Raw genomic sequence first — 20,463 nt, forward strand, 5'->3', positions numbered from 1 at the left:
CTCATCTTGAGGGCCTTGACCTGTTCCCATCTCTCTTCATTTCCTCTCTGGCCTGTCTCCTAACTTTCCCTCTCATTTCCTCTGCTCCAGCTAAACAAGCCTCCTCATTTTTCTCCCAACATGCACATGCCTAACATACTTGCACCCCAGGGCCTTTGCGCTGGCTACTCCCTATGCTTGGAACGTTCTCTTAGATACCTGCACGACTCACTCTTTTTTTTTTTTTTTTGAGACAGAGTCTTGCTCTGTTGCCCAGGCTGGAGTGCAGTGGCGTGATCTCAGCTCACTGCAAGCTCCGCCTCCTGGATTCATGCCATTCTCCTGCCTCAGCCTCTCCGAGTAGCTGGGACTACAGGCGCTGGCCACCACACCCAGCTAATTTTTTCTATTTTTAGTAGAGACGGGGTTTCACCGTGGTCTCCATCTCCTGACCTCGTGATCCGCCTACCCCGGCCTTCCAAAGTGCTGGGATTACAAGCGTGAGCCACCGTGCCGGGCTGCATGGCTCACTCTTTCACTTCCTTTAAGTCTTTACTTAAAAGTCACTTTCGGCCAAGCGCAGTGGCTAACGCCTGTAATCCCAACACTTTGGGAGGCCAAGGCAGGCAGATCATGAGGTCAGGAGATCGAGACCGTACTGGCCAACATGGTGAAACCCCGTCTCTACTAAAAATACAAAAATTGGCTGGATGTGGTGGTGCGCACCTGTAGTCCCAGATACTCGGGAGGCTGCGGCAGGAGAATCGCTTGAACCCAGGAGGCAGAGATTGCAATGAGCCAAGATCACACCACTGCACTCCAGCCTGGGTGATAGAGCAAGACTCCGTCTCAAAAAAAAAAAAAAAAAAAAAAAGTCACTTTCTCGGGGGGCTTCCCAGATCACACAATCTCTTTTGTTTGCTGCTGTATCCCAGCCCCTAGAACAACACCTGGTGCAGTGGGCTATTCTAAGTGCTGGAGATGCAGCTATGAATGAAACAGACAAAATTCCCTGCCTTCCTGGAATTCACAATCTAGTGGGGGCTAGAACATTGATCCAAGTGCTGGGTGACGCTTTCAGGAAGTGGGCGTCAGCGGCTATCTCTGCCTCTCTGGGTAACAGACATTGCAGACCAGCAGTCTCCCCATAATAGCGTGTGAGGGGCAGGGGGGAACCCCCACTTGCAGGGCAGGCGTAGGGCCCTGGATGTGGGATCCAGAAGCCTTCGGGGGAAGCTTCTGCCGGGCCCCCAGGGGCAGCGGAGAGGTGTCACCTTGGGCCGCCAGGGCCCTGCGGACTTGGCTTAGGAGCTGGGGTGCGTGGGCGCTGGGCCGAGACCCAGGCTCTGACGCCCCTCCCCAACAGGCCAGCCCTCGCCGCACCCTGGAGCACTATTTCCACGCCGTGGTGGCCGCCGTGGAGCAGATGGCCAGCGAGGCCAGCCCGAGCCGGGAGGGACACGTAGAGAGGCTGGAGGAGATTTACTGCTCGCTGCTGGGGCCCGCGGCGGGGCGCTGCGGTGGTAAGCGACTGGCGGATGGGGGGCCTTGGCAAGAGTCCGGCTGGGGCAGCTCACTGCACCGCAGGGGGCGCCAGAGAGCAGCGCTGGACCTGCCTCTGTCTGGGTGCCTGGCCCACTCCCAGGAGCCTGGGGACTGGGGGCAGCCTGGGGGTTTGGCAGGACCGGGACTAAGAGGCGGGTAATTAGGCTGGGAGCGGTGGCTCACGCCTGTTAACCCAGCATTTTGGGAGGCCGAGGCAGGCGGATCACCTGAGGTTAGGGGTTCGAGACCAGCCTAGCCAACATGGGGAAACCCTCTACTAAAGTAGTAGAGGGTTTAGTCTCAAAAAAAAAAAAAATCAGCTGGGCGTGGTGGTGGGCGCCTGCAGTCCCAGCCACTCGGGATGCTGAGTTAGGAGAATCACTTGAACCAGGGAGGCGGAGGTTGCAGTGAGCCGAGATCACACCACTGTACTCCAGCCTGGATGACAGAGCGAGACTCTGTCTCAAAAAAAAAAAAAAAAAAAAAAAAGGAGGCGGGTAATTTGGTCATGATAACCACCGATGCCCACAGAGCCCCTACTATACTCCAGTTGCTGTTCTAATCACCTTACATATATTTAAATATATTGCCTATACTGTATTAAATCAATGAAACCTCACAGTCAACTTATAAGCTAGAAACTATTATTATCCCCATTTTACAGAGGACGAAACTGAGTTAGAAAGAGGTTAAATATCTTGCCCAAGATCACCCAAGGCAGTAAGTGGCAAAGCCAAGATACAAATCCAGGCTGTCTAGTTCACTACTCAGCTGCAGTAATCCAAGGATTTGATCGTCCAAGGACCAGAGCATCTAAAAGAGCAGATGAGTCAACATCGTTTATATCTGGTATCATAGATTTTTATTCCTCACCCTTCCTATTTGCATATTTATAAGATAACGCCTTATCTTATACAAGGCATAATGTAGGTAAGATAATGCCTACCCTGACACAAGCCCCATGTGGGTGGGGGCATCTGAAATAGCCCAGAGAAACGTCCCGAATATGTGTTTCCTGGCTGTTGTAGGATGGTTCTGATTTGGGTCCTATTTCGTGGTCATTCAAAGTATCATGGAATGTGTCAGCCTGCATGTCCCAGATATGCACAGTCACTGATCGTGCACCTGTCATTATAAGGCATGGGGTTAAGGACTGGAATCCACTGGAAGAGGTTAGTGTGCCAGGCCCTGGGTTTGAACTTGGCAGCCCAGGTTGGGTGGAGGCCACAGCAGTTGGGTGAGGTGGGCAGGATAGTCCCTGCCTAAAGACTCCATCTTCGAAGTTGTCCGCTCTTTTGCTTTAACATTCTACACTGCCTCTGATCCCACATGGAAAAAGCTCCTCCTGTACCCCAAGCTGGGACTAACCCTGGGGCCAATCTGGCTTTGCTCCCCTTGTTGCCCCTTGCTAACACTCACCAGTGACTCTGCATGGATTAATTAAGACCATCTGGGCCACCCCCAAGACACATCCAAGGGCACCTGTCTCCTGCCCAGACTTGCCCTGTGCATTTTTTTTTTTTTTTTTTTTAGACAGGGTCTTGCTCTGTCACCCAGGCTGGAGTGCAGTGGCTCAATCATGGCTCACTGCAGCCTTGACCTCCTGGGCTTAAGCGATCCTCCCACCTCAGCCTTTCGACTAGCTGGGACCACAGGCACGTGCCACCACACCTGGCTAAGCCCTGTGCATCTTTTTTTTTTTTTTTTTTTGAGACACAGTCTTGCTCAGTCACCCAGGCTGGAGTGCAGTGGCTCAATCTCCGCTCACTGCAAGCTCTGCCTCCTGGGTTCACGCCATTCTCCTGCCTCAGCCTCCCGAGTAGCTGGGACTACAGGCGCCTGCCACCATGCCCAGCTAATTTTTTTGTGTTTTTTTAGTAGAGACAGGGTTTCACCGTGTTAGCCAGGATGGTTGCGATCTCCTGACCTCGTGATCCGCCCTCCTCGGCGTCCCAAAGTGCTGGGATTACAGGCGTGAGCCACCGTGCCCGGCCAAGCCCTGTGCATCTTAATGACCAGGCAGCACCCCCGTCAAGCCCCTGTGGCTGTAGGGGGCAGTATGGAGTGGTGATTATAAGCACAGTGTTGTGGGTAAGAGCAGGAACTCTGGAGCTGAGCTGCCTGGGCTCAAGTCATCACTGTACTATTTACTATGTGACCTTGGGCCAGTTATTCAACCTCTCTGTGTCCTGGCTTCTCCCCTGTAAATTGAGGATAATAATGTCACCTGTTGCCCAGGGCCATTGGCAGGATCCAGAGAAATGATTACAGTGTGTGCCAGGTGAGTAGAATAAGGCCTGGCAGGCAGTAGGTGCTCAGTGAACACTAGCTGCTCTCCCCTAAGAAGCTTGCAGCCTCATAAGTGGGGAGCCACAGCAATATAGAAGTGAAACGGGAATACGGAGCCAAATCCTAAGACCACATGTGAGGTGTGCCCAGTGTGCAGACAGTCTGCTCGGAGGGAATGACCACCGTGGGCCACTGGAGTGGTCAGAAAAGATTCTAGAAAGAGAAGCAGGAAGAAGGGCTGTCCTTGGTCTCTCCCCTGGACTGCCCGGGGTTCCTGCTGCCCCCAAACTTTGTTGATGAGTTCTCGTCAGCATCGCCGACAGCTGCAAACGTTAACTGAGTGTCTACTGCGTGCAAGATATTGGAAGCAGCCCTGAGAAGGGCAGGGGTCTTTCCTGCCTCGTCTGGATGCAGGCAGGGCATTTTAAGAACAGTGGGAAAGCCAGTCTGGCGGCTGCACAGGGCTGAAGGCATGGCCAGCATAGGAGCATAGGTTGGAAAAGGCCTTGTGAGCTGGTTTGTGAAGACCCCCTAAGGGTTGAGCTAGGTTTGAGGAAACGTAGCTACTAAGCATTGTTGGACAGGGAGGGGACAGCTGCACTGTTGGGCCCTGGATGGGCTGGTGGTGGCAGAGATGGAAAGGCAGACCAGATGTGAAGGAGAGAGTCCCTGCCACCTCTCTAAGACCCCGCACGGGAGCTGGGCAGGATGGGGAGGGCAGAGGAGGGTCCCATGGCCTCCTCCATGGCCTCCACAGCCTGCTCCTTTCTGCAGGTGACCTTGTCCAAGAGCGGCCACCAAGCATTCCCCTGCCCAGCCCCTACATCACCTTCCACTTGTGGACCGGTGAGGAGCAGCTCTGTACGTGCCCATGGAGCTGTCTGGAAACAGTGGTATATGTCTGTGTCTGTGTGTGTATGCGTGCATGAGTGTGTGTCAGTGTGTCTGTGTGCATGCGTGTGTCAGTGTGTGTATGCATGAGTGTGTGTCAGTGTGTGTGTATGCGTGCATGAGTGTGTCAGTGTGTCTGTGTGGATGCGTGTCAGTGTGTGTATGCATGAGTGTGTCAGTGTGTGTGTATGTGTGCATGCGTGTGTGTCAGTGTGTGTATCCATGCATGTGTGTGTCAGTGTGTCTGTGTGTGCTTGCATGTGTGTGTATGCGTGCATGCGTGTGTGTCAGTGTGTCTGTGTGTGTATGCGTGCATGCGTGTGTTTCAGTGTGTCTCTGTGTGTCTGTGTGTGCATGTGTGTCTGTATGTCTGTATGTTTGTCTGTGTCTGTACATGTGTATGTGTGTGCATCTGTGTGTGTCTGTGAGTCTCTGTGCATGTTCATATGTGTGTCTTTATGTGTCTGTGTTTCTGTGTGTGTGTATCCTCTGAGGAGGACTGGCTGAAATCAGAAACGTAGCCCTGCCAGCCTCGCGTGTCCTCACCGCCCTTGTTCCCCCATCCCAGGGAAGGAACTGGTGCTCTTCCTCCGCCCAAGATCCCAGCTGCGCCTCAGTGCTGACTTGGAGGTCTTGGATCTGCAGGGCCTCCGGCCGGACCGGGAGTTGGCCCGGGTTTCTGTGCTGTCCACTGACAGCGGCATTGAGCGGGACCTTCCCACGGGGGCTGATGAGCTGCCTGCACCCAGCAGCCCTGAGACGGAGCGAGCCGGGCTGCAGCGCAAAGGGGGCATCAAGAAGCGTGCATGGCCCCTGGACTTCTTGATGCCTGGCAGCTGGGACGGGCCCCCAGGGCTGCACCGGAGGACAGGCCGGCCCAGTGGGGATGGGGAAATGCTGCCCGGCGTGTCCCGGCTGCACACAGCCCGGGTACTTGTGCTCGGAGATGACAGGATGCTGGGGCGCCTGGCCCAGGCCTACCACAGACTCAGGTGGGGCCCCGACGTGGGGGCTGGGGGCGGGCGCTGGTCAGGGGCACAGGTGGGCCTGGCGTGGGCTGGTGAAGGATCACAGGGTGGCAAGAGAGGGTCAGGAGGCAGAGGCCAGGGTGGGACGGAGGAGGATGCCGCACAGTGCCCGCAGCCGTCACAGAGCACCGCAATCCCTGCTTTGTGTTCGTTAGCTCCATGAACCCTCACCACCATCCTGCGAGGGAGACATTACTGTACCCATTTTGTAGATGAGAAAGCAGAGGCTCAGAAAGATGACACAAATTGCCCAAGGTCAAGAGATAACAAATAGCAGAGCCGAGTCTGTTTGAAGCCAAGCCCCGCCCCTAACCTCCTCTGCTTTGCTGCCCATTGCTAGGAAACGGGAGACCCAGAAGTTCTGCCTCACTCCCAGACTCAGCCTGCAGCTCTACTACATCCCCGTGCTGGCGCCTGAGGTGACTGGACCGCGGGGAGGCGGTGGCAGGGCAGAGACAGGGCAGGCTGGGCAGGGACACACCTGCAGCCCCACATCCCCCACATCCCCGGCTCAGGGACTAGAATAAGCATCCTTAGAATGTGGAGGCGGGAGAGAGGTCAGCAGTCTTCTATTTCAGAGGCTGCAGACGGTGCTCTGGGGGTTGCATGTGGCCAGAGATTGGGTCTCTCTCTTGATGGCAGCCTGCTTGCTGCTATTTGTTTTGTTTTTGTAGGTAATGGAATTAGTTGCAAACTTCTCAAACACAGGGCCCTCTCTCTCTCTCTCTCTCTCTCTCTCCCCCTCTCCCCTTCCCTCCCCTCTCTCATACACACACATACACACACACCCCACACTTTCTGGTATGACATGAAAGGAAATTGCAGTCAGTGAAGTCCATTGATCTAGTTGCGGGGACAGAGCCACACTTGCAGTCCTTACTCCTACCGCATGCTCCACTTCCTACTACACACTCCGCTTCCTATTGGGAAGCAGTAAGGTCAAAGCCATACTTGTCTCTCCCCTTTTAAAGTCGGTGATCATTTTTCAATGACCCTGCTGAGTGAACCTCAGCAAAAGATATTCTAGCTTCATCTGAGTTTATAAAACAGAACAACGACGTGTCTTCACATGCAGAAATTCACGCCCCAAGAGGTTAAATGACTTGACCATATTCACACAGCCTAGGCTGATGGCAGCTGGAAGGCAGAGCTGGAGAGAGGGCCTGACGGGTCTGCCCCATCCCCTTTCCCCCAGAAGCCTGCAGCATCCAGGCAGCCGGAGCTGGGAGAGCTGGCTACGTTCCTGGGCCGCGTAGACCCGTGGTACCAGAGCAACGTCAACACGCTGTGCCCCGCCATCCACAAGCTGGCTGAGATGGTAGGGGAGGGTGAGGGTACCAGGGAGGGAGAGAGGGACGGGAGTGGGGTCTGGGCAGAGGGGAGAACGGAGGAGCCCAAGTAGGCAGCGAGGGTGAAATGGGGGTGAGAGGGGGCCATCTTTTTGCTGCTGCACTTGACCTTTGACCTTAAGAGTCGGGTGGGATGAGACAGGAAGGGAATTCAAGAGAGGGGCCCTAACCAGATAGTGGCTTTGAACTCACTCGGGACACTTACCAGGCTCGTACTTTGGACCAGACCACCGTGGAAAAGACGAAGTAAAATATTCCTTCGTAAGTGTGTAGGGCAGTTATACTCCTTCTTGTGTGAGCTTCCTGTGATCCTTTTTCTTTTTTTATCATTTATTTATTTATTTTTATTTTACTTCACGTTGTGGGATACATGTGCAGAACGTGCAGGTTTGTTACACAGGTATACATGTGCCATGGTGGTTTGCTGCACCCATCAACCCCTTATCTAGGTTTTAAGCCCTGCATGCATTAGGTATTTGTCCTAATGCTCTCCCTTCCCTTGCCCCCAACCCCCAGACAGGCCCCGGTGTGTGATGTTCCACTCCCTGTGTCCATGTGTTCTCATTGTTCAGCTCCCACTTATGAGTGAGAACATGTGGTGTTTGGTTTTCTGTTCCTATGTTAGTTTGCTGAGAATGATGGTTTCCAGCTTCACCATGTCCCTGAAAAGGACATTAACTCGTTCTTTTTTATGGCTGCATAGTATTCCATGGTGTATATGTGCCACAATTTCTTTGTCCTGTCTATCATTGATGGGCATTTGGGCTGGTTCCAAGTCTTTGCTATTGTAAATAGTGCCACAATGAACATACGTGTGCATGTGTCTTTATAGTGGAATGAATCATTTTTCAATGATTGTAACAGCTGATATTTCCTGAGCACTTATGCTGCACCAGGCACTGTTCTAAACACTTACATACAGGGCAGCTCATTTAATTCCCACAGCAGCCCAGAGGCAGGTGCCCCTGTTGGTAGGTACCATTGTCACCATAGCCCCGTTTTACAGATAGAGCAGCTGAGGCACAAAGAGATTAAGTATCTTGCCTGAAGTCACAGAATGAGTGGTGGAATGCCAGTTGGAAACAGGCAGCTTGACTCCAGAGCACCCTCTCCTAACCACAAACCCACACTGCCATACCCCAACCGTGGCTGGCAGTGGGGAGGGAACTCATCTTTTACTGATTTGAAAGGGCTTTTATATAGTAAGAGAATTCTACCTTTTTTGTTGTTACATATGTTGCAGATTTTTTTCCCATAGTTGTAACTTGCCTATCCACTTTTTGACTTGCAGAAGTTTAATACTTGGGTGTAGTCAGACATAGCAGTTTTATTCTTTACAGTTTCTGCCTTTGGAGTCGTGCTTCCAAAAGCTGAAATAAATGTTCACTGATAATTTAACACTTTCCATGTCTCAATTTTTACATTTAATTAATTGCCTATCTGCAGTTAATTTTATTGTTTAATGTGAAGTATGTCATTTTATTTTTTCCAAATGTTGAGCTAGTTGTCCTAAAGCTATTTTGCATAAACCATCTTGCCGCAGAAATTTGAAATGCCACTTTTATCATTTGCTAAATACTTACATGTACTTGTATTTAGTACATGATACTTACATGTGCTTGTATTTAGTACGTGATCCTTACATGTGCTTGTAAGTATTTAGTACATACCTATGCTCTCATTGATTTATTCATTTCTGTACAAATTAGCCTTTTGATATTTTAATATCTGGCTATAGAAGCCTGCCTACCCCATTATTCTTCTTTTTCAAAACTTTTCAGAATATGCTTATTTCTCTTCCTGATAAACTTTAGAATTTCAAGTTTTGTTTTTGTTATTATTTTTAATCCTATTGGATTTCGATTGAAATTTGGGGAGAATTAGCATCTTTCGCATATTGAGTTTTTCTCTCTAGGAGCATGGTGTAGCTCTTCATTTGTCCAAGTGTCCTTATATATCCCTCAGTATAAGTGTAAAGTTTGCATCATACAGCTTCTGTCCAATTCTCACTAAATTTATTACTCGTGTGTGATAGTGTTTCTTACTATTGTGAATGGTATCTTTATGCCATTATATTTGGGTAGTGCCTGCTGCTAATATAAAAGAAAGCTATTGACTTATACACATTTATTTACTTTAGTTTTAAAAACTGCGGTAAAAAATATAACATTAATTTACCACTTTTACATATCTGTTTTTTAACTTGTCACTGTACTGAGCTCTCCATTTTGCTTTATCATTTGACTGATGAGGGTGTCTTCTTACATATTTTATTCGAATAAGGATATTTAGGGGTGCACATTTTCTGGCTTATACCTGATCCGAAAATGTCTTTGCATACACACAAAGACCATTTAGCTGGGTATTAAAATACTTTTTCCTTGAAACTTGGATGCTATTACAGTGGGAACATTTGATGCAGGCCCCATTGGTGCTCCTTTGCTGGTAGCTATTTTTCTCCGCTGGGACACTGTAAGGTTTTCGTTTTCCCCTTCTCCTTGTAATTAACAATTTGAATGGCCCTATGCTTACTCCAAAAGCGGTTTCCACATGAAGATACCAGAAACAATGTGAGCAATGACAGCATTATTAGACTACGTTCATAGCTCCTCAGTGTGACCCTTTCTAAGGGAACAATATTTCAGTACACCAGATGTGAGAGATAGAAGAGGTCTTATAGGATCGGATATGAGTTGGATGAGATCAACTCTGAGCTTCCTTCTAGCCCTGACACTATCACATTCTATGTAGATGTTCTGAAAACCCAGTCACTATGCTTTATCATCATATGGGACCAGGGAAGGACTGGAGGACAAGACGCCTAGTCCATTCCCAATAACACGCAAACCTGAATTGTTTTATTTTATTTTGAGATGGAGTTTCGCTCTTGTTGCCCAGGCTGGAGTGCAATGGCACAATCTTGGCTCACTGCAACCTCCGCCTCCTGGATTCAAACGATTCTCCTGCCTTAGCCTCCTGAGTAGCTGGGATTACAGGAATGTGCCACCACATCTGGCTAATTTTGTATTTTTAGTAGAGACGAGGTTTCTCCATGTTGGTCAGGCTGGTCTCGAACTCCTGACCTCAGGTGACCCGCCCACCTCAGCCTCCCAAAGTGTTGAGATTACAGGTGTTGAGCCACCACACCCAGCCAATTAGTTTATTAATAGATGCAGAGACCACCAGAGCTGAAAGAGACATCAGATCATCTGGTTCAACCTCTCATTTTCTCTAGAAGGACACTCGGGCCTCATAGAGTTTGAATAACTTGCCCACGCCTGCTTGGCCAATGGCAAGTAGCCCATCCGAGCCTAGAACCCACTCCTGGGTCTCTCATTAGATTCACTCTCCAGCATCTTGTCTCCCCCAATCACTTAGCACAGTGCCTCACACATAGCAGTGCTCAGTAGTCTCTGTAGGATTGAAATCAGTCGGATTCCCTAGGGAGGCAGGGCTCTGGACAGGAATATTTTGATTGGGAGTGGAAATTCAGTGGTAGGAAAGGTTTGGAATGTGTTGAAGGACGCACTGGGTTAGTGCATCCCAGAGATGTAGGGGCTTGAAGTTTCTCTCTGAAGAAAATGGCATCTCCCACAATGGCCTTGGGGGAGTTGGTGAAGACAGTCCCTGTCTCCATCACAGCCTCCTTCCCTGGACACATCCCGGACTGTGGACCCCTTCATCCTAGATGTCATCACCTACTACATCCGCATGGGCACCCAACCCATCTATTTCCAGATCTACACAGTCAAGGTAAGCATCCCACTGGAGGCTCCAAGGGACCCCAGGACCCCATCGATTAAATACCCAGGCTCTGGGGAAACACTGGTCACCAGGCCACCAATCATGAACACACCCAGACGCTCTTGGTTATTGACGTTACCTTCTTCATCTCTAAATGAATCAGATCATTATTAACTTCAAGACCTCAAATCCAAGAAGTAGGTCTTCTTTATGTGGAAGGGTTCTCCATGGCCCTGGATCCCTGGAAATCAGGGATAGAGTGATTTGGAAATCACACCAGGAAATGCCACCCTCCCTTCCTCTCTCCAGATCTTTTTCAGTGACCTGAGCCAAGACCCTACTGAGGACGTTTTCCTCATTGAACTGAAGGTGAAGATCCAAGATTCTAAATTCCCCAAAGGTAAGCATCTTCCTCCCTTTTGCCAAAGGTCACCCTGACTCAGCTTCTCCAAACTCTCATCCTTCCACCTCTCACCTGATGATGCCTGCACGCCCACACCCTCAGTGCTTGTCCCTGCTCTGTTCCCTACCTCTGCTGAATGCCAAGGCTGCCCTTGATTCCCTCCAACCCCCACAAGACTGAAAGGCAGCCTGGCCCCCGGAGGTGTCACCTTTCCATCCAGGGAGATGAATGGATGGGTAAACCCAGCAGCTCAGCTCCTGCCCTCAGAGAGGTGGGGAAGTTAGGGCGAGAGGCCTGGGAACCTCCACCCCAAGCCTCTTCTCATCTCCCCACAGATGGCTTTTCACCCAGGAGGAGAGGCGTGGCTGAGGGCCCAGGGGCAGAGCTCTCCCTATGCTACCAGAAGGTCAGTGTGCATGGACGTGGTCAGTAGGTGGCCAAGAGGTACAGCTGGAGGGAGCAGGCCTCTGGGACAAGCAGGGAAGCAGACAGAGCCAAAGGAAGCTTCTGCCCCTTTTCTTGAAGCTGCCCGCAGAGTTCCCCAGCCTTCAGGGAGTTTTGCAGGGATGGGTGGGTTAAGTTGGCCTTACATGTAGACCAGGAGGTGATCAGATTTAAGGAACAAGGGGGCTGACCCCTTGCTAAAAAATATCTTCCTTGCTAGCTGACCAGAGGCTTGAACTGATTTCACTGGAGATTTATTCTTTGGGGTCTGGAAGGCTGAACATACTCTCTAGGACTAGAAGTGCTATAAGCCTTTATCTGCTAGCCCTTATGGGACCTTAGTGACATAGACAAAACCGGGTCTGGCACCGTGGCTCATGCCTGTAATCCCAGCACTTTGGGAGGCTGAGGCAGGAGGATCACTTGAGCCCAGGAGTTCAAGACCAGCCTGGGCAACATAGTGAAACCCCCTGGCTCAAAAAAAAAAAAAAAAAGACTCTCACAGCTGGGGTGGAAAACAGGGGAGAGAGGCAAGACTGTGGATGTGGGGATGCATGGGGAAAGGGTATGTCCTGAGCACCTCCACCTGTTCCTCGATCCCCCTCCTCAGGCCTTGCTTAGCCACCGGCCCCAAGAGGTCACCATTTCCCTGCGGGCCACTGGGCTGATCCTGAAGGCCATTCCAGCCAGCGACACAGAAGGTAAGGAATGGGGAATGCAGAGCAAAGAAAGAGAGAAGAGATGAGAAGGGCAATGCTGGGGAGAGGGCAGAGTGGCAGGAGAAGGGGGAGCCCTCTCAGTCATGGAACTGGAGCCAGGACCAGGACTTGGTGACTGCCTTCAAGTTGCTTGCTGTGGGGTCACCCAGACTCTAGCACTGGCCACTGGATTGAGCCTCAGCAGCCTGCTGAGACATAGCTGGAAGGTGGAGGGACGCCAGGGAGGGGTTGCAGTTGGCCTCCTGCCACAGAATTGGGACTGCAGGACTAGTTGTCTTCTGTTTGGAAATTTAGGACTTTGACTGTCATTCCAAAAAAAATGGAGACAATAGAAAATGCCAATTTATGTGCATATAGTAAATTATAAATATTAGCTCATATTGTGAGCTCCCTGGTCTCCTGGAATAATGCAAAGGATGGCAATATGGATTATGAATATTGCAAACAAACACCAGAGGCCAGGCAGTGAAGCTTGTGAACCCTAGAAAATAGATACTATTAGTATTAGTAACTTTTTACTGGAGAGGAAATGGAAGGAAAGAGAATAACACACCCAACATCACCTCTGTGAGGAAGAATCAGAACTGGAATTCAAACCCAGGTATTCTCATGCAAGAGCCTATGTTCCTTACCACTGCCTCCCCCGGGATTGCCAAATCTCAACAGACTAGACTTAGGGGATGTTATCCGGTGATGCTTGTAGAAGATCATTTTGGAGCAAACAAGTAAGTTCACCCAGGCAGAATTATATCTTGTTCACCATCTATTCCCTTTGTCCATGACATGTCCTAGCATGTGGTAGATACTTGATCAATATTTCTAGAATAAATGAAATGCTACTTTACATTCAAAAATTTGTTTTAAAAATGAATGAACACATTTGGAATATTCCAGAAGAAATACGGAATGAAAATACACATAAGCCAGGCTGGAATGCTCATGAGGAAGCCAACTCTGATCCCTCCTCTCCTTTCCAACCACGAGTATTTACTCCATCTCTGAAATCCACTGTGGCTTTGCTAGCATTCCAGTTAAGGTGCCTTTCTGACAATAATGCATTTGTGTTCATAAGTGGGCATCATAGCTTCACAATTTCCTTAGCATCTGGCACAAAGAAGAAACTCAAGAAATTGTATCACTTCCTAATAAAATTGCTTCCAGGCAAGTTGAATTTGTGAATGACATATAAAACTCCATCACAGCAGGACACTCTTTACCTGCAGCTCTTTAACACCATGAAGGAGACGCATAATTGTGGCAGTAGCTCTTAACCTAGAAGTGGCTCAGGAGCAGACCATCAAGGGCGCGGGGCCAGGGCCAGATGGGCAGGTCTCACACCCCAGCTTTGCCGCTGACTATCTATGTGACCTTGGATGTGTGAACTGTGTCCTCTCTACCTGTTTTTTTTTTCTAAAATGGAGATAATAAGTAGCTACTAATTTGTGTGCATAGGGTAAACGATAAATGTTAGCTCTTATTGTTCAAACTATATTCCTTCCATTTCTCTCACGGACTCTCCCCACTCCCAGCCCTACTCTAGACCCTATCAGAACCAGTCTGATGATGCCAGCACCCTCGGTAGAGCAGACTTCTACAAACCCTCTTTAGTTGGCAGGGAGGGACGAAGCCTACCAGCAGGCACACAGTGATGATTTTTGACACATTATACTCTATTAAGCAACCCTGTCTCTACTAAAAATACAAAAAAAAAAAAAAAATTAGCCAGTGTGGTGGAGCCCGCCCGTAATCCCAGCTACTTGGGAAGCTGAGGCAGGAGAATTGCTTGAACCTGGGAGGCAGAGGTTGCAGTGACCGAGATCATGCCACTGCACTACAGCCTGGGCAACAGAGTGAGACTCTGTCTCAAAAAAAAAAAAAAATATATATATATATATAAAATATATATATGTATATATACACATATATATGTGTGTGTATATATACATATATATGTGTGTCTATATATACACATATATGTGTGTGTATATATACGTATATATGTATATACGTGTGTGTCTATATATACACATATATATGTGTGTGTATATATACATATATACATGTGTGTATGTATATATTCTTATATATGTGTGTATATATGTATATGTGTGTGTGTGTATATATATATATATATGCACAAAAAAAAATAATAATAAAAGAAAGTCAAAGAAACCTTGACCTGTTGGCACTGATGCCCTCCTCACCCACTTGGAGCCTCTGTCCTGTACAACATCCCTGGGCAGGTGCTTCTTTCATTCTTAGCATGCCCAAGAGCTGCAGGAAGTTCAAGAGAACTTCTAGAATTTTATTCCTTTTAAAAAGGGTTGCAGGAGGAGATAATGAAAGGGTAGGGCGTGCGGATTTGGGTTGGTGATGGCCGCTGACCTGAGGATACAGAAACTTGTGGATTCACCAGGGAAGGAAGATGGATGATTGAGAAGGAACCGTAACTTGGCTGGGACCAAGCAGATTCAGGAAGTGGGGGCCCAAGGAGGAGTGACAGGGCTGGGGGTGTCAAGATGGGTTCCTGGAGATCTTGAGACCTAGAATATCAAACTCCCCTACTTCCCTGGAGGTCCATTTACAGCCCCACCAATCTCATTCAGTTTCAGGGTCTAGCCATTGCCCCCTGCCTGCTGCTCCTGTCACAGACCACACGTGTCTGAATGTCAACGTGACAGAGGTTGTCAAGTCCTCCAACTTGGCGGGAAAGTCCTTCTCTGTAAGTACTGAGTAGACTGGGAAAGGGAGACAGCCAGCTGGGACAGCAGTAGGTGGCTGGGAGCCCAGAGGGGAGGGCATTCAGAGAAGGGAACTGACTTCCCAGCCTTTCTGAGCCTTTGCTATTGGAGTGGGTCTTCCTGTTGGAAGGAATCTGCTTTTCAATCAGTCTGTTTGAAGTGCAGAGTGCCCACTGGTATAAGGAAAGCACTTTAAGAGTCAAAGCCCTGCCCTCCATCTGCTGACCATTTGAGGACCCAAGACATACCCAGATGACTGCAAAATGCACCTATGTCCAGTCATCCCAGCCACCACACCACAGCCAGACTCCTAAACAACAATAGCCCAACCTTTGGCCAAATCAGACCAGCTCTCTCAATCCCCTTACCCTTTGCCCTTTAGCCTTTGCTCATATCAACAATTTTTTTTTTTTCCTCAACACGGAGTCTTACTCTGTCACCCAGGCTGGAGTGCAGTGGTGCAATCTTAGTTCACTGCAACCCCCGCCTCTCAGGTTCAAGCAATTCTCCTGCCTCAGCCTCTCGAGTAGCTGGGACTACAGGCGTGCACCACCTCGCCCAGCTAATTTTTGTATTTTTAGTAGAGACAGGGTTTCACCATGTTGACCAGGCTGGTCTCGAATTCCTGACCTCAGGTGATGCACCTGCCGCAGCCTCCCAAAATGCTGGGATTACAGGTGTGAGCCACCACGCCTGGCCAATACTTACTGATACAGACATAAGACTATCCATTTCCTCTCTACCCAATGGCCTCTCTGGACTTCACTTCCCCACTCAGCTTGGCTTTGGTGCCCCATGATTGCGCCTGAACCATGTTCTCACTGATGTCCTCATTCCCATGCACCACCCAGCAGGCTTACACACCGATTTAGGTCAAGCCACCTGCTTAGTCTGTATGCCCAGGTGGCCAAGTGCTTCTGGAATAACCCTGCATCCACATTGATTAGATCCACAGCAAACTCATGACCTCCCCCTCACCCGGATCCTTGGGATCACTCAGCCCTTTCCTCCCCCTCCCCCTCCAGGCTCTTCTCTATCTGTTTGCAGTTTTCTTTCCCCAGCTTTGACCTCTTCCTCTCCACTGCTCCTTCCACTTAGCCTACACATGCTCAGGTCTTTTCCATCTTAAAAGAAAAAAAAAAACTCTGCCATGACCCAACTACCTCTCTAGCTACCCACTGCATCTCTTTCCTTCCCTTCTCAGTCAAGCTCCTTGAAAAGTACTTCTAGAAGAGTTTCCAGCCCCTTATCAATAACTCTTCTACCCACGACCACCTGGTTACACATGTCCTGCTGTGGCAAAGTCACCTCCATGTTGCCAAAACCAGTGGTCACTTTTTAGCCCTTATATTTCTTTATCCTTTAAGATAATGTTTTTGTTTTTTTTGTTTTGTTTTGTTTTGTTTGAGACGGAGTCTCACTCTGTCACCAGGCTGGAGTGCAGTGGCGCAATCTCAGCTCACTGCAACCTCCAACTCCCTGGTTCAAGTGATTCTTCTGCTTCAGCCTCCTGAGTAGCTGGGATTACAGGCACACGCCTCCATGCCCAGCTAATTTTTGTATTTTTAGTAGATACGGGGTTTCACCATGTTGGCCAGGATGGTCTTGAACTCCTGACCTCATGATCCACCTGCCTCGGCTTCCCAAAGTGTTGGGATTACAAGCGTGAGCCACCATGCCTGGCCAAGATAATGTTTTAACCTATAAACAAAAGTTTCATTATTTATTTTGGAAAATATAAAAAAGCACAAAAAGTACTTTCACTAGTAGTCCCAATCCCTGGAGAGAATGACTATTAACATTTTCAGGTGTAATCACCAATCCTTTTTTTCTAGATATTTTAAGATAATTGATAGCTACACTACATACTGGTCTATACCTTGGTGTTTTTAACTCAAAAATATACTAAAGCCTTGTAAATAGGTCTTGATGGGACCTTGCTTTGGTATTAAATATGTTTTGTGTCATTAAGCATATGTCAGTATTTATTATATGATGGTTGCATATACCTGTATAATTATGTAAATAAATTCTAAGATGACATTTAAGTAAGTTCTCATTTTTCACTATTACAAGTGTAGTGTGAGCAATTTCCTTAGGGGTAAGTATGTGCTAAAAATCATGGTTATGTCTTTTTAGAAGAACGCCTAGAAGTGAAATCATTCAGTCAGGTGGCATCCTTTTTATATATTTTGCCAAATTGCCCTCTAGAAAGTCTATACCAAGTTCCAATCTGATTGTAGTGTTTGAGTGCCAATTTTGCAGCACAATTCAGATAGTGATTGATTTTTTCATCTTCACAAATTTGGTGATCAAACTTTTCATTGTTTTGTTTCTTTTATTACCAATTAGTGAAATTGAATACTTTCTTGTATTTCTATTTCTTCATTCTTATATTTCCTATTTGTATTCTCATCCCATACTAATATCCTATTTTATAGTGTGAGGACATTAACCCCTTATTTGTCATAAATTTTGGAAATACTTTTCCCACTTTGTCTTTTGATGCTTTTTTTAACCTAAAATAGCCTTATATTGTGATGTTGCAAAATCTACTAATCATTTTCCTTTAATGATTTCTGACTCTGATATGATTAAACATTATATATGTCTAAAGACCGTATTTCCTTGAATTTAAGGCATACCACAATTTTACATACTACTAAGAAAGAAACAATGCTTCCTAAACTATGGACAATGCTCTCTTATCACATTGGTTGCAAAATACTCCCTAATTAGAGATGTTAAAATGTGTTTTAGAATCAATGAAAATGGCATGCCTGTTTAATAGTAGTATGCTGTTCCTTCCTTGTGGTTTTATTCTTTCTTTTATTTCTTCACTCATTCTAAACATATTTATTTTATAATCTGATTTATGTAATTACATTATGTAAATACATTACATAATTACAGTATTATGTAATTACTCCCAGTAATCTGTAATTACTGGGAGTCTAATCCTTCTGTTTATTGGGTTCACTGACCCCCTCCCCACAGTAGCTTGTTTTTCAATTATGAGTTCATATTTCTTGGGGCTTTATCTGTGAGGAAACTGGGTGGAAAAATTTTCCTTCTAGAGAAATTCTGAATTTGTTTTTGCCGACAGCCTCACTGATGTTATCAACTCAGGACCATATTTTGAGTCCAGTTTTGGCTGAGAAATTGCCAGACCATGAAGATAGTGTACATGTGTACCCCAAATTCATATCTGGACGGGCTTGTAGCTAAAAATTTCCAGGAAAGACTTGCCTTCCTCACTCATCGCACAAGCCAAAGCAGACGGGCTTTTTTCTGTGGTCTTCCCTATTTCTGTGTTTGTTTTTTTGTCTGTTTGTGTCTTTTGTTTTATTTTGCTTTCTAGTCTTTCACTGAGCTTGTAGCCTTCAAGAGTCCCTGCTTCACGTAACCCCACACCATTGCCTCCCATCCCCACGTGGCTATTTAAACCCAAACCCTTTGATTCATGAGTTTATTAGCAAATGCTCCTAGGACAGCCAAAGCATCTGACTTACACAATTTCAACTTCTATGGAATGTATTGACATTTTCTTTGTTGCCTGGTACGTGATCAACCTTTTTTTTTTTTGAGACTGAGTCTCACTCTGTTGCCAGGTTGGAGTGCAGTGGTGAGATCTCGGCTCACTGCAACCTCTGCCTCGCAGGTTCAAGCGATTCTCCTGCCTCAGCCTCCCAAGTAGCTGGGACTACAGGCGTGTGCCACCACATCCTGCTAATTTTTGTATTTTTAGTAGAGATGGGGTCTCACCACGTTGGCCAGGATGGTCTCTATCTCTTGGCCTCGTGATCCGCCTGCCTTGGCCTCCCAAAGTGCTGGGATTACAGGAGTGAATGATCAACTTTTTAATATTCAATGGCAACTAAAAATACATGTTTGTTTTCTATCTATAGAATATATAAAGTATGAAATTTAATTATTAAATCAAACATATTATATTACTGTAGTCTACAAATTTAAAATATTTTTCGTCTACTTCATCTGGCCAAAACTGAGAGAGGTTTGTGGATGTTCCTGCTATGGTTTTGATTTTGTCGATTCTGTCTGGATTTCTTTGAATGTGAACTTTCTTCTAGTTTTTGATGCTGCTGTTGTATAATATGATGCCTTCTTATGCCTAGTCTTTGTATGAGACTTTTTTTTTCTTTTCTCTCTCTCTTTGGAAGCCATAAATACTTAATTTCAGAGAAGATTCTGAATGTCACAAGAATATACCTTGGTGGGATCTTTTTTCATTCATCATTTTGGACCTTTGATGGACATTCCCAATCTGGAGACTCACATCTTTCAATTCTCAGATATTTTCTAACACAATCTTTAAAATAATTTCCTTCCCTTTATTTCTTTGCTTTCTCTTTCTGGAACTATGAATAGTAGGATGTTTGACCTCCTAAATTAATGCTCTAATTTTCTCATCTTTTTTCTCCCATTGTCCTTCTTTGTCATTTCTTCAATTTTGGGGGAGTTTTCTTCAAATTCATTTTTTGAAAATTTAGGCTATTTAAGGACTCTTTCTTGTTTTATGGTTATTTGTTGTCTCTCCTAATATGGTCTCTTGACTGGGCACGGTGGCTCATGCCTGTAATCCAAGCACTTTGGGAGGCAGAGGAGGGCGGATCACGAGGTCAGGAGATTGAGACCAGCCTGGCCAACATGGTGAAACCCCACCTCTACTAAAAATACAAAAATTATCTGGGCGTGGTGGCGCATGCCTGTAATCCCAGCTACTTGGGAGGCTGAGGCAGGAGAATCATTTGAATCTGGGAGGCGGAGGTTGCAGTGAGCCGAGATCACGCCATTGCACACCAGCCTGGGCAACAGGGTGAGACTCTGTCTCAAAAAAAAAAAAAAAAAAAAAAAATCTCTCTCTTAACTAAAGAGTGGAGCACTAAAAACCTGGGTCAATGGTGGGCTTCTCAGTGGGCAGTCAGAAGGCCATGGTCCTTTCTGTGGGGGGATCCCAGATGTCAGTATCTGCAAGTCTCTTTGCTAGGATAGTTTTGTTTTTCCAGAAATGAGTCCTCTGGGCTCCTGCCTCATCGAGTAAAGGGGGCCAGGGATGAGGGGTGGATAAGCCTGCTTATTATGCCTGTCACTCTGGAGCTGGGATAATTTCACTTTCTCTTTTCCAATTTGGATGCCTTTTATTTCTTTCTCTTGTCTGACTGCTCTAACTAGGACTTCTGTTATGTTGAATAGGAGTAGTGACGGTGGGCATCCTTGCCTTATTCCAGTTCTTAGAGGTAATGCTTTCAATTTTTCCCCACTCAGTGTGATGTTGACTGTGGGTTTGTCATATATGGCTTTTATTATTTT

At 47.2% G+C, this 20,463-nt stretch overlaps 1 protein-coding gene across 19 annotated transcripts in view; it reads left to right on the forward strand.

Moving 5' to 3' along the window:
• PIK3R6 (phosphoinositide-3-kinase regulatory subunit 6) overlaps positions 1–20,463 on the forward strand; it is a 67,056-nt gene that overhangs the window by 34,736 nt on the left and 11,857 nt on the right. For 3 of the 19 annotated variants that reach the window (XM_016932423.4, XM_063799763.1, XM_063799768.1), the window contains 9 exons: positions 1,346–1,502; positions 4,588–4,674; positions 5,273–5,696; positions 6,073–6,151; positions 6,928–7,050; positions 10,724–10,834; positions 11,135–11,225; positions 11,564–11,634; positions 12,283–12,373. In XM_016932423.4, coding sequence (XP_016787912.1) covers positions 1,346–1,502; positions 4,588–4,674; positions 5,273–5,696; positions 6,073–6,151; positions 6,928–7,050; positions 10,724–10,834; positions 11,135–11,225; positions 11,564–11,634; positions 12,283–12,373 — 1,234 coding nt within the window. Of the gene's footprint in view, positions 1–1,345; positions 1,503–4,587; positions 4,675–5,272; positions 5,697–6,072; positions 6,152–6,927; positions 7,051–10,723; positions 10,835–11,134; positions 11,226–11,563; positions 11,635–12,282; positions 12,374–14,997; positions 15,627–19,892; positions 20,009–20,463 lie in introns of those variants that run through there. The other 16 variants (XM_016932424.4, XM_063799764.1, XM_063799756.1 and 13 more) reach the window with 12 other exon arrangements.

The sequence above is a fragment of the Pan troglodytes genome, chromosome 19 (genome assembly GCF_028858775.2).
Source record: "Pan troglodytes isolate AG18354 chromosome 19, NHGRI_mPanTro3-v2.0_pri, whole genome shotgun sequence".
Classification (NCBI taxonomy): Eukaryota; Metazoa; Chordata; class Mammalia; order Primates; family Hominidae; genus Pan; species Pan troglodytes.